The sequence below is a fragment of the Hippopotamus amphibius genome, chromosome 14 (assembly GCF_030028045.1).
Source record: "Hippopotamus amphibius kiboko isolate mHipAmp2 chromosome 14, mHipAmp2.hap2, whole genome shotgun sequence".
Lineage (NCBI taxonomy): Eukaryota > Metazoa > Chordata > Mammalia > Artiodactyla > Hippopotamidae > Hippopotamus > Hippopotamus amphibius.
The window spans coordinates 17,075,690-17,090,694 of record NC_080199.1 but is presented as its reverse complement, the minus strand read 5'-3'; the positions used below and the strand labels follow the sequence as shown (position 1 = coordinate 17,090,694).

Here is a 15,005-nt window from a genome sequence, read left to right as displayed (position 1 = left end):
ATGATAGATTTTGTGAAGTTAAAATTTCAAATTACTAAGTACCTTTTAAATAACAAAACCTATTTTAATCATTTCAGCAGAACCTTTTTCATGTGAACAAGAGACTTATCGTCTTTTATTTTATTTTCCATTATGGTTTATTACAGAATATTGAATATAGTTCCCTGTGCTATGCAATAGGATCATCTTAAACAAAAGATACAGAGCATAAATGCACCTTTTCTTGACAACCCAGATCTAATATTTTGAGCATGAAATGGTTTAACTATTTTTAAACATGGCAATGTCCTTTGAGGCTACTTATGGTTACTTGAGATGCACTCCAACTCCCCACCCAACTACTATTTTTTCAAAATATTTTTATAATACTGTGCCTCTTTTTTTAAGCTCTTTATTGGAATATAATTGCTTTACACTTTTGTACCAACTTTTGAGGTACACCAAAGTGAATCAGCTGTATTTATACATATATCCCCATATCCCCTCCCTTCCATGACTCCCTCCCACCCTCCCTGTCCTGGCTCTCTAAGGCATCACCCATCATCGAGTTGATCTCCCTTTATTATACAGCAACTTCCCACTAGCTATCTGTTTTACAGTTGGTAGTGTATATATGTCTATGCTACTCTCTCACTTTGTCCCAGCTTCCCCTTTGCCCCCCGGCCCCCCAAACCCCTGTCCTCCAGTCCATTCTCTGCATCTGCATCCTTATTTTTGCCCTGTCACTGAGTTCATCAGTACCATTTTTTTTTTTTTTTTTTAGATTCCATATATATGAGTTAACATACAGTATTTGTTTTACTCTTTCTGGCTTACTTAACTCTGTATGACAGACTCTAGGTCTAGCCACCTCATTACATATAGCTCCAATTCATTCCTTTTTATGGCTGAGTAATATTCCATTGTATATATGTGCCACATCTTCTTTTTTTAGGCTCTTTATTGGAACATAATTGCTTTACACTCTTGTACCAGGTTTTGAGGTACACCAAAGTGAATCAGCTGTATTTATACACATATCCCCATATTCCCTCCCTCCTGCAACTCCCCCCCACCCTTCCCATCCCAGTCCTCTAAGGCATCATCCATCCTTGAGTTGAACTCCCTTTGTTACACAGCAACTTCCCACTAGCTATCTATTTTACAGCTGGTAGTGTATATATGTCTATGCTACTCTCTCACTTTGTCTCAGCTTCCCCTTCGCCCCCCACCCTCCCAACCTCATGTCCTCCAGTCCATTCACTGCAACTGCATCTTTATTCTTGTCTTGTCACTGGGTTCATCAGTACCACTTTTTTTTTAAATTTTTTAGATTCCATATATATGAGTTAGCATACAATATTTGTTTTTCTCTTTCTGGTTTACTTCACTCTGTATGACAGTCTCTAGGTCTATCCACCTCATTACATATAGCTCCATTTCATTCATTTTTATGGCTGAGTAATATTCCATTGTATATATATGCCACATCTTCTTTATCCATTCATTTGTCGATGGGCATTTAGGTGGCTTCCGTGTCCTGGCTATTGTAAATAGTGCTGCAATGAACACTGTGGTACATGTTTCTTTTTGGATTATGGTTTTCTCTGGGTATATGCCCAGGAGTGGGATTACTGGATCATATGGTAGTTCTATTTGTAGTTTTTTAAGGAACCTCCAAATTGTTTTCCATAGTGGCTGTACCACTTACATTCCCACCAACAGTGCAGGAGAGTTCCCTTTTCCCCACACCCTCTCCAACATTTGTGGTTTCTAGGTTTTTTAATGATGGCCATTCTGATCAGTGTGAGGTGATACCTCATTGTGGCTTTAACTTGCATTTCTCTGATGATTAGTGATGTTGAGCATCTTTTCATGTGTTTGTTGGCCATCTGTATGTCTTCTTTGGAGAAATGTCTATTTAGGTCTTCCACCCATTTGTGGATTGGGTTATTTGCTTTTTTGGTATTAAGCTGCATGAGCTGCTTGTATATTTTGGAGATAAATCCTTTGTCCATTGCTTCATTGGCTAGTATTTTCTCCCATTCTGAGAGTTGTCTTCTTGTCTTATTTATGGTTTCTTTCGCTGTGCAAAAGCTTTTAAGTTTCATGAGGTCCCATTTGTTTATTCTTGATTTTATTTCCATTATTCTAGGAGGTGGGTCAAAAAGGATCTTGCTTTGATGTATGTCATACAGTGTTCTGCTTATGTTTTCCTCTAGGAGTTTTATAGTGTCTGGCCTTACATTTAGGTCTTTAATCCATTTGGAGTTTATTTTTGTGTATGGTGTTAGGAAGTGTTCTAATTTCATTCTTTTACACATTGCTGTCCCATTTTCCCAGCACCACTTATTGAAGAGGCTGTCTTTTTTCCATTGTATATTCGTGCCTCCTTTGTCAAAGATAAGGTGCCCATATGTGTTTTCGCTTACCTCTGAGTTCTCTGTTCTATTCTATTGATCCCCCTTTCTATTTTTGTGCCAGTACCATACTGCATTGATCACTGTGGCCTTGAAGTATAGTTTGAAGTCAGGAAGCCTAATTCCACCAACTCCATCATTCCTTCTCAAGATTGCTTTTGCTATTCGGGTCTTTTGCGTTTCCATACAAATCATAAGATTTCTTGTTCTAGTTCTGTGAAAAATGCTGTTGGTAATTTGATAGGGATTGCGTTGACTCTGTAAATTGCTTTGGGTAGTATAGTCATTTTCACAATGTTGATTCTTCCAATCCAAGGACATGGTATGTCTATCTGTTTGTATCATCTTTGATTTCTTTCATCAGTGTCTTATAGTTTTCTGCATACAGGACTTTTGCCTCCTTAGGCAGGTTTATTCCTGAATACTGTGCCTTTTAGCTGATACATTTTGCTGTTGCCCAGAGACTGCCTCCAACCTTCATTTTTACTTTTAGTGCTGAGGACTGAGGGAGATTCTGCAACCAAGTAGGGCCTAAAATAAGACCGTACAGGTTCTCAGCAAAGACATAAGCAATTTTCATGTTTAAAGGCATAAGTTTTCTGACACTTTGTTTGATGAGGGACTGTTTCAGTGAGTTTCCAGATTCCACCTGGAGTCTGGGTATATTCTCAGAACATATCATAGTGTAATCTACTTAGTGGTTTAACTACTTTTCATGTATAGTAGTCTTGAGTTCACATCTAGATTATACACCCTCTGCAAACATGGACCACATTTCACACACAGTCTATAACAAAATGCGAAGTGCTGGGGCAGGGGTGTAGGCGGGGTGTGCTCAAATGGGATTTACTAATAAAGCATCACAAACCCAGTAGCTTTCCAACCTTTTTTTTTTTTTTTTTTTTAAGATGGGAAACCTTCTGTGCACATGGACTCTTACACAAAAACATAAAACAAATCTAAGAAAATGAATATTTTAAAAGTGGCTCTTACTGAAGAGAGAGTGTAAGACCTGGAACCCACTCAGTGACCATCTCAGTACATGTCAATAAGGGAACACATGTGGAAAGATCAATTCTGATTCTTAGGGAGCCCACTAATGCTCTAGCTCCTTCAGTTTATAAACACGTGGGGGAAACTACCAGTTCATGGAAAGTTCCTGTGATCTGAATGAAATTAGATCAGAAATAGGCCAATACTCACAAGAACAATGTTTCTCAAACTTTAATCTGTATATGAAACTTCCAGAGTTCTACTTAAAATGTATACTCTTAAGAGCACGAAGTGAGGTCTGACATTCTGGATTTCTAACAACTTCCAGGTGATGCTGATGTTGCTGGTCCAGGGCCCACACTTTGAGTAACAAGGAAGAAACTAAACACTTCTGATGAAGTTCCTTTGTCACCCATACCTGCCCCTGAGAGATAAAGGATCTCTGCCTTGATTTACCTCTTTGTTTCCAAAGCTCCTGGTATTTGACAGAGATGTACTTAAAGCAGCTGTTCTTTAAGAGATATGCAGGGGTCAACTCCCCTGAACAGAGTCTGACTTGACTACAGGAATGTGCCTGCACAGAAGAGACCTAGAGGTTCTGAAAGTGGCCTTTGCTTCATTAGCATGTTAAGATCTCTACCCAAGGGGCGATTTGTACTCTACTAGTCACAATTCCTGCCAGGTGCAAAGGGTCATGGAAGACTCTGCATACCCCACCTACCCCGGCTGTTCCTGGACATCTCTGTGCCTTTTCTAGAGCCCTGGTGACATGCATGCCTCCTACCTCTTAAAGTACTTTACTCCCCTCCCCTTGGGGAGAAGGTGTTTTTAGAGCATGAGCTCTCCCTTCTCCATTCCTTAATCACTGAATAAAGTTTCTGTTCTGCTATACAGAACCTGGTTTCATAAGTGACATTTGCAACTCCAGGCAAAGGACCCATTGAGGGGTCACCAGCCCAGTGAGGATCAGTTATAAGTTCTGTCTTAACAACCTTTAAATTAACCTTGTCTTTTCTACATGTATAATTCCTGCCCTTTAAAAATTCATTCTTTGCTTCTAGGAGCTAACAACCACTTTTCTCCTTTTTATTCACACAAATTAAATTAGAATATGGACATTATTAGGGCAGGGGTTTTGTCTGCTTCATTCACTGCTGTTACCCCAGCACCTGGACCAAAGCCTCACATATGGAAATCGCTTGGGCATATTCTGAATGAATTAGTAAAACAAGCCTTTCTGCTAGAAATAAACAGATAGTTTCCAAATTTCAATCTTGACTGATATTTCAAGGAGTCTTTGTTTGTTAACTATTGTTTTCAGACCTGGGGAAATTAATGTTTCAACATGAAGTGTCTGGTTCATCATACTGTCACAGCAAAGTCCATTAACAATTCCTGGGAAATAAAAATAGAAGCTGGGTAATAAAATAAAGTCTAACTTTTTTTTTTCCTTTGTGCTTAGTCTAGTTTCACTTGCTCACAGGGTACCACGTGCAGAGGCCTTGTACTTGGACCTTCAGACCAGAACCCCTGATGGGAAACGGCTTCAAGATGGTGGTGGCGGGGCATGTGTGCTTACAAGAACCCTATAAAGCAGCTCTGCTCAGGGCCTTTAGGGGAGAGAACATATACTTTAGCATGTAATCTCACACTCTCCATTCTTTGATCAAAGAATAAAGCTTTCCTTTGCTTCTGAAAGGAACTCTAGCTCGTTCTATTGGCATGAGCAACACTGGGCAGAAGGACCCTTGTTGGGGACTGACTCCGTGTTAGAGAGACTCAGAAAATTCATGTCAACACATCTATGACATGGAGCTATTTTACTGGACACATCTGAAAGCTCTCTTAAATATCTACAATAAAGATGAGCCAAAAAATAAAAATATCACAGGCAGGGCCGGTGTAAGCTGGTATGAAGGGTGATGGTCAAACTGACTATTGACATGCCTGGCCATTCTTATTGGCTAATCCCTGCTCCACTGGATGCTGAATACTTTGAACATCACTCCTGGTTAGAAGAGTTTCAGGAACCCTCTCTTGGCTAACCATGATTAAAGTGAGACACTTAAAATAACTCCACCTCAAAATTATGTAAGTTATTGAAGGTTGAATGAATAGATTAACAAATGAACAAATGACTGAAAGAATGAATGAAAACAGATGGTCTAATAAAAGGCATAACTGATTAGGAAAATGCAGAGGCTTGAGAGACCCAGGTCTTCACCTGTCCTGTGACTGAGGGCAAGTCGCAGTACTAAGTACAGTAGGGGATTGACCGTGAAGGAGTGGATACATCCAGAAAACCACTCTGCTGCAGCCTCCATAAATGCTTTGCTACAGTGAGTGATCAATATTTTACATTTCCTGAACATTGAAAAAAAAAAGTTGGGAAGCTAGACCAGGCTACTACCTTTACCCCTGGATCTCATGCACATGTCAAGCAGGCTGTCACACAGGAGTCACAGCTCACTCGTGGTCAGGGATGGACAGACCAGTGGACAGCAATAGGCAGGAAAATCTCTACCACAGTGGCTCTGAAACACCGTGTGTCTGTTGAAAGCTATGGAGTGTGTCCACTGGAAAATGACCACTTGCACAGTTTGCATGATTTCAGGACATTTCTAAACCATGAACACAGGAAGTGGGGTGGCCAGAGAGAGATGTGGGCCAGGTAAGAACTGCCCATTCTGACAGAACAGGACACCACCTATCACGGGGCTCTCCTGCCACAGGAATGTACATCCTGTCTCCAGGAAGGGTGTTTTCCCTGGCCCAGTGCACCTCAATTGCCCTTCAGGGCAAAATGCACAGTCTCTATCCCATATCCCTGGGAGAATTATAACTGCCAACAGATGAAACCTCTGTCATGCAGCAGATCTCTGAAAGAGTAGATGGTGTATGGAAACCACTATTATAAAAATCATCCGAAGTCTTTACAACCTATCTTTGGTTTTCTTTTTTATCAAATTATTTCCAAGTAAATTCTGAAATTCACTGAGTTTCAGAGCTGCAGGCCTCTCAGACACCATTGAGGCTGAATGCCAAGACTCTGGACAGGTAGGTGCTCCCTGCCTAACACAGCTACCTGACAGCCAGGTGTTCGTGGAGTAAGAGCTCTCTGTCTTCACTCAGGTGTCTCCACCCAGAGCTATGCATTTCTTCATCTACCTCAATGTCATTATATATCCCAGCCAGTAAGTTATGGCATTTAATTGGTTAGTTTATTAACACTAATTGGGCAGTATTTATAGTAGAGTTGTATTTGTTCTGTCACATTCTTTATGCCTTTAATAGCTTTAAAAATATAATCTACAGATTTATAAAAACTAACCAGGAATCTCATTTTCATCCCAGGCTGCTTTAACCATATTTTGTGCACAAGGAAGTTTTGAAATATCAGAATGTCCATCTGATAGCAATGCAGGATTGGCTGGAATTAACTGGAGTGAACAAACCATGTAATGTCTCTAAAAACATTCCATGAATTAAATTTGAAGGTCGACAGTCTAAAACTGCCTTAGGTCAATTTTAACTTTCGCTTGTGAAACTTGTCTTTTTCATGTTTTTTGAAAAAGGTGACTACATAAAAGTTTTCCATTTTGACCAATTATAGCATTTTCTAAGAAATACTAAGTTCCTGCTACTTCTAAGTACATCCACTTCCCTGGAATAATTCCAATATTGCATTTAAATAGAAGTTACTTTATAAAATTGCCAACTCTCTTTCCTTACCTACACAACAGATTTCTGTAATAAACTCTAGCTGTATCATTTTCAAACAAAGATTAAACCAGATGTTTGGTACTTATATGCAAAACTGAGCTCTCCCTGTGAAACCAAATTAAAATGAACTCAGGAATAAGTGTGCCCCAATGAAAACAAAAACAAAAACAAAACAAACAAACAAAAAACATGCTGTAGATTTTGTTTTGTGGTTTTTAGTCTTATTTATCTATTTTCCCTTCCATCTGGGAAAATATACACATCCTTCCCCATTCCCAATGCTTTTAACAAATTTATCATATTCATTTGGATTTTGTAGGAGAAAAAGACAAAAAAATCCCTAAATTTCATCAGGTCATTTAGTCAAAAAATCAACTAATGTCAGCTATTTGCTAGGCATCGCTTTAACTGCTTTACATATATTAATTCTCACAATTCTCACACACAAAAACATTGAGAGTGTTATTATCCTATCAACCCTATTGTACAGAGAGAATTGAAGCAGATAGAGGTTAAGTTACTTGACACAAGTCTGTCTGTCAGTGGCCGGGCTGGGATTCACATTCAGACTAGCTGATTCCAAAACCTGTTTTCCTTACCATGGGGCACCACAGATTCCAAATTACACAGTGGTTCAAAACCACTATTGAAAAACAAAGAAAAATCATTCAGTTAGTCTGGGTAAAGGCAACAGTCACTTTTATTTGCTGGTTAATTTTAAAACTTTAAATTTCACATCTCTTTAATATAATCTAATAATATCGATCTTATTCTGATGTGACAATCTAACTCAGAAGAAGTCTCTCTCACTCACAAACACATACACATGCACGTGCACACACACACACACACATCAATGCTGCTTAAGATAACTGTGCTTCAAGCAAGAGGATCTTCACTGTGCCAGTGAAGTGACTGGCACAGCTATTTCAAAGCTCTGTTCTAGTAGAACTGAGATATTGCAACATCTCCACCTTCATCCCAACTCCCTGTCCATTAACAGCTTTAAAATGTCTACTGATGACAAAGTTCTCTCTTACCTGACATCGAATAAAAAATGGACATAGGAATTAATGGGAGAAAAAAGATGATACATTTCTAAAAAAATACTCAATGTTTAGCCAAAATATATAAGGTACCATTGTGTTATCTAAAATTTCAAACCTTAATCTCATCTAGAAAATTTAGCAACTTGGATGTAACAAGAACCAAGAGAAGACATACTGAAGGCCAGGTCACTCAAGCATGAAACTCCTATAGCTTCTCCTTTATGAAAGAAGATGTGAGTGGTTAGAAAATTTGGCACCAAGGGGAATTAAAGCTTCTTCATTTGAGGTTTAGAATTCCCTAATGTAGGAGTGAAATCTACTCACCTGGTCTAAAGACTTGACAATCTGCTAATAAACAGCAGCTCATCTGATTGTAGGATAAACCACTAACTGTCTGGATTACACAGGTACTGCCATTTATTACTCTGGCTGTTTGTGTCACAACTATTTATTTAATCTTGAATCAAGGAAGAACAACTTCCTAGTAACAATGATTATTCATCATCTTGAAATAGGTGTTTATTTTCCTCCCATTTACAGGCCTATGTCAAGACCAACATCTAAAAGTTGGCACCAATAAGAAATACTTCTGTCTACAGTACTGCCCATTAGTGGAACTCATTAAGCCATATTTGAGTCCCTTTTCATTTTTATGCTAAGTAAAAGGGAGGCTGTAGAGAAGATTTATATTAACATGAGATAGAATTTTTAAGATGTTACTGTCATTTTATTCTCCAAAAAGGAAGAATAATAAATTTATAGCTCTCCCAAAGGAGATACATTTTATGAGCCCAGGCAGTCTAACACCAACAGGGGAAAAAAGAAAAACATTCTAAAAATAATGACTACATACAAGAATGCAATCATTTCCTTCTTAATTTATCTCTAAATATTTAAAGGTAATGAAAAAAATTAATCCATGATTCTGAGTACATTTCAAAGCACAACCACTGATCTAGATATATGAAATTATCTGTGTGAGAAAATGCATTCAAGGACAAGAACATATACCATGGTATCTGTTCAAAATCTTTGTGTGAAACAGAAGGAAGTAGGTACATTGTTTTTGTTACCACGCCCTCAAAAGTCTCTATACTTTTGGATTATATGCCTCAGTCAGACTGAAGGATAAGATTGGTCACTGAATAAAAAGAACACTTCAAGAAACATCCACTTGAAGTTCAGAGAGAAATCATTAACTAATTATTGACTTAAACATCCCCAAATCAGAGACTTAGGCTGAAAATCACCCAGGGCAGAAACTCTGATTTCTACTGATGTGTTAACAGCACGCTGCTCTGCAGCACTGCTTCCTCCCAACAGCGGACCCGGAGGCAGGATTTTCCCATCATGAGGAGCATGACTGTATCTGGAATAATGTCTGGATAAAGATTCTTTAACACATAACAAGTCTAAAATAGACTTTCCAGGTGTTCAAAAAGTTGAAACATTTCCCAATGTGATACAATCTATTAAAATGAAAATTTTAAAAAAGGCATGAAAGGAAAATATTTCCAGAACAGAGAACTTGATTTTATGATAGCTTTCTATTTAACCACAGTATTTTAATAAACTTCTACTGCAAGTGTACTTTGGAGCTTGCCATGTTTTTCTAGATATTAAAGAATTGCTCCCTAAAGGAGGGGGAAATTTCTAACAGATTAATCCTAGTTTCCAAGAACACTCAATGCATCACAGTTGATTTCATTATAACATTATTTACAGAGAAAATGTCATTTCTCATGTGCCACCAAAGACAAGTGTGTGTAGATATTTATAAAGGGCAACATTGGAAGTGCTGGCTTCCTTCTTCTTTCCCTAACACACTTTTCAGAGATGAGCTCTAGCACCCAGACAGTCCCTGATGGGTCAGGAGAGCATTTCAGTATCATCAAGAGTCTGGTTAGAAATCGGGTTGAGTTTGCTGTAAGCTTAGAAATGATCATTTTAAATAAAGAATCACTGACTTTATTTTCTAAATTCCACTCATACTCCCACCGGTGTGATTTCATTTTGAAAACAATTCATCTTAAAGTTCCAGGAAAATAGTTTTTGAAAATTTTCTGAAATCAAGGGCAACCCCTACATAATTGATGATGAAAAAGATACATACCACAGGGCTATGCTAGTAAGTGGGTGTTGTGTGCATATGTGAATCAAGATCTCCAATCCACAGCTGTATTAAATTCTGAATTTGTATCTTTTCTATATGAAATCATAGAATATTAACACTAGATTTTTTTGAAAACAAACAACTCATTGTCTGCAATTATTTAAGTTTGCAAATGCCATGAAGATAGGGACTTTTTGTCGCAATGCTTGGGACCACAACTGACAATCAGTAGATGACTGATAAAATGTTAATAAGTAAAAAAGCCCCCGTTCTTACCTGTTAGAACCTGAGACAAAGAGAAGTGAAGTGACTGGCACAGCTCTTCCAAAGCTATGTTCCAGCAGAACTGGGACATTGCAACATCTCCAACTATATCCCAACTCCCTGTTTAATGATAGTTCTAAAGTGTCTACTGATGTTTTAAAATGGATCATTTCCTCCTCTTTACTTCTTAAGGGCCTGTAGTTTATAAGGTAAAATTATCAGGTATCAAATATTTAACCCACATAAGTGCCAAGATTCATCTTCAACGCACAACTGAAACCCAGGGAAACATATTTAGGTGTTGGACAGTTTCATTTTCTTGACTGACAGACAACAGAATTTGGAATCTTGCATGCTCTGGTTTCATGAACTGCAGCTTCCAAAGAACCACTACATGTGGTATTCTCTTCATGCCATCACATACCAGAAACAGAGTTCACCATAAATAATCTACTACAAATTCTACTTTTGAAAATAAACTATAGAAAAGAGTTCAATTTAATCTACCAGTAAAAGAGTGAATAATTCATAGCCCCTAGACCTTTAGAGCAAACCAGGCCTATCTTTGCAGTACTTATTAGGGTTTCAGTTTTCTTGAAGGAATGAAGTCCTGCTAATAGACCCAGGAGGGGGAGGCAAGATAAACATTAGTGTGCCGGATGCTCGAAGATTAGTGACCTTGAAGATTTAAACTGGGTCCCAACTCCTTGAATAACAAGTAAGTCAGCGTCTGAAGAAGCCTACAAGTCTTAAACATGAAGAGCCTGGTTAACTGTGGCCACGAGCACTCAGAGGCTGTGAGAACAGAAATTCAGTCCCACTTAGGGCTCCCAACTTTATGACTGTAGTTTTCACATTACCTGACAAAGTGGAGCAACTTCACAGCCGTAATAGCATGGACTCCTCCAAGCACTTTCTCTCTATGGCTTCATAGTAAGACGAGATCCGTGTGGGCCTCTGCAGGTTACCATCCTGTGCTCCACCCAGTGCCTGGACTAAACAACGTGTGCTGAATAAATCTACACAAGATGCTGCCCTGAACAGTCTCATTTAATCCCCACAACAGTCTTGTGAAGCAGGAAGGGCAGCGGTTATTCCCATTTCACAGGAGAGGAAGTTCCCAGACACCATGTCATCAGCGCCACTAAGGTTCATCAGGCACTGACCTGTGCTAAGTGCTGTCAATGTATTAACCCACTTAATGCCCACAATTACAAGATATAGTTAAGGTAGGTGTTAGAAGCATCCTAATTTTACAGATAAGAAAAACAAAAAAAAGAGAATTTAAGTAACTAGCACATACATATTAACATAACTATAACCAGCTATTACTGTTAGTAACTAGCACCAGGACTGAATGCAGCCAGCTGGCTCCTGCATCCATACTTTTAAACCAAGGCAGACAACATGCTGCTTTGAGATTTGAGTATCTAATAGTACCTACCTTCTCTGGCCTCGGTCACATGGCTAGTTGATGGCCAGACCAAGGCTACTCCTGTCCTCTCTCCAGCCCACCTCTGTGCCTCAATAGGCCCTGTCAATCATCTCCTGCAAAAACAAAGCTGCCCTGGGCCTCACTGCAAGTCTAACCAACTGAACAGAATGAGCATGTATATTGATGAATTAACTCTTCATAGAAACCCAGGTAGGAGGCTACTTTCCAAAGCAAGACAGGTCAAAGGCCTCAAGTCGGAGGAAGAAGCCACTGAGAAACCTCCAGAGACACTCATATCAAGAAACTACCACTGAAGATCCACCTGCTACGTACCACAAAGCCTCTTACGTGTCACCAAAAGTCCACTGTAAAACTATAGAGTTAATTCCATTGAAGAGGATTTTTACATTTCACCAATTTTGTATTTTAATTAATTTTTCATTACCATTTTAGGTAAACCTCAAAGTATAGGCACATGCCAGAGCTCTGAGATCCCAGAAACGGATGGGGAATGAAAGAAAGAAACACACAGCCTGTCTTGTGTAGAGATTCATTGTAAGAGGGTTCTTCCCAGCAGACAACCTAGCTTAACACTATGTAACACAGCCAACATTTTAGCAACCAGTCAACAACACTGAAACACATTAGCATTGAATGTAGGGTGTTTCATATGCCAACACAACAAATGGATTCCTAAATTATTCTGCAAAGTGAACATTTATTTATCTTTCTACACAAACTGGAATAAAAGCTTATATGCTTCTATATTCAGATTTTCTCTGGTAGGAAAAAATATCAGTGAAGATTTCTGTAGAAAATTGATCAACTTCACAGTGATTTTCTTCCAAGCACCTCCTCCATTTTCAAATACCAAAATGTAATCAGCCACTAAATGCATTAGCAAGACATATTTACTGAGAAGCTTGGTGTCTGACTTACCTATTGGATTTCTATCGAAGAAAAATACTGGAGCTCTCAAAATGGACTCCACCATTTCGTTGTGCAAAGTTTGTGAAGAATTAACAAGGACGTAGAGTATCAACAAAGATCTTGTGAGGCCGGAAAGGACAGTACCTACAGTTAGAACTGAAATAAAAAAAAACATCACTCAGAGAGCACAAGATCTCTGATTTTTCTTCAGTGATGTTAAAGCATGTCAGGGAGTTAAGGATATTATGCATTTTATTCTATAAATATAGTTTATATATAAATGAATATATAGAATATAGAATAAATTTATTTATATAATGGATTCCATAAGAGTTTAATACATTCACAAGATACACTTATAAAGAATATAAAAATCACTATGTTCCTCTCATTAAATAAAAACCACATGGGAAAAAAAAAAAAAACAGGTGTAAACTACCTTTTCAGTCTTTCCTGATTCAATTACGAGTTCTAATAAAACTCAGAAGAAAGAAAATTATATAAAGTATTCGATCTCTCTTTCTCCATATTTCAAATCTCTTTATTTATAACATCCCATAAGCTAAAATTGAGATATGCTTTGATACCAGCATAAAATAACAGGAAGCAGGAGAAATGATATACCATTTCCTTGTAAATGGTAAATTTGTGTGGAAATTTACTTCCATGTAAAGTAGCTACTTCCATGCCCAAGTAGTTTTAAAGAGTATGAAAATATCATAAGTTGCAAGCAGAAAAATCTCTTAAATAATTGAATTTCAAGAAAACACAAATTATATTTTAACATGAGATAATCTAAATGAGCAACTACTATCTCACTAAGTGTTATATAGAAACACATAACATTTGAAAATGAACATAAGCACTCCTGTGAAAGCAAAAGCCATGTTAATAACAGTCTAGCAAGCCAGATATTAAATTATTTACAGCTGTGGACACAATAACTTTGTGATCTCAAGGTAAGAAAGAGAAGGAATCCTAATTCCTAGACACTGGATTTCTTCCTACTTAGCTTCTTTCTTAGATACTTACTAGCCCAAGAGATGAGCAGTATGGAGAAGGGGAGCTTTGCATACCTGCGAGGGTATTTTATTTGGGGGCCCTTGCTGCCAGAGGGTTTCATACAAATTCAATAAAATCCAGGGTTTATTCAGACAGAACTAGAACAATCTGAACCACAGGGTGGGGATCCATTTCTCATCCCCTTGCCCATCCATATAATGATGGAAGATTTAGCTAAAGCAACTGATTAGAATAGACAATAGCCACATGCTTCCAGTGGCTGACTTTCTGAATGTGCAATCCCAGTTTAACTTTGAAAATCCAGTACAGAGCAAATTGAGTCTTCATTCAATCTCTTTTTTTCTTGGATATTTTAAAAATACTCTAATTAATTCACAAAGTACATGTGACTCAGACTCTTAAACTGTTAAGACATTGCTGAATTACTCCTGGAAGCCCTAGCTGCTCACACAGGCTCACTGTAAGCACCTCAGACTCTTGTATAATAAACCAGATGATTCAACTTTACCTGAATAAACTGTAAAGTACCAGACAGCATCAAGCGTTGCAATTACGTTTTCTTTTCCATACACCATGACATACAGGATACTCTGTTCATTTGCCCTATGGAACAGGAATAAAAACATCATATTATAGACAGAATTTAGATAAATAATAAGAAAAAACCCTTCAATTTAGGAGATGTGTTTTATGCTAGAAAATGGTTCCCAGCTCACAAGTCTCTGTGTCTGTCTACCTTATAAAAATTTAACTTGAATCATGACTTCCAGTTCTTAAAATTATCTGTGAGGAAGCTGCTGAGGGTCAGACACGGGGAGAGACCATGGGAGGGTCACACTCCACCAGCAGGAACTTAAATTTTTCTTCAGGGAAACAATGTGAGGATCAGAAGAGGAGGCTGAACAAGCCCCACCTCTCCCCCAACTCTGTAGGAAAGTGAAGCTTCATGTCAATTTTAAAGCACTTTGGGTCAGACCAGGAATCACTCACCAGGATGAAAGCCACCAATCCTGAAAGATGTAGGCAACCTGGAGCAGGAAACAACAATCACTCAAACACTGACATTACTGACCCCC

General features: G+C 38.2%; 1 protein-coding gene across 1 annotated transcript in view; it reads right to left on the bottom strand.

The window, feature by feature from the left end:
* The window catches only part of LOC130835552 (ATP-binding cassette sub-family C member 4-like), a 169,376-nt gene that overhangs the window by 90,499 nt on the left and 63,872 nt on the right, over nucleotides 1-15,005 (bottom strand). Inside the window, 3 exon segments of the mRNA XM_057707190.1 lie at nucleotides 12,916-13,062; nucleotides 14,438-14,532; nucleotides 14,920-14,957. Of these exon segments, the coding sequence (XP_057563173.1) occupies nucleotides 12,916-13,062; nucleotides 14,438-14,532; nucleotides 14,920-14,957 (280 nt within the window).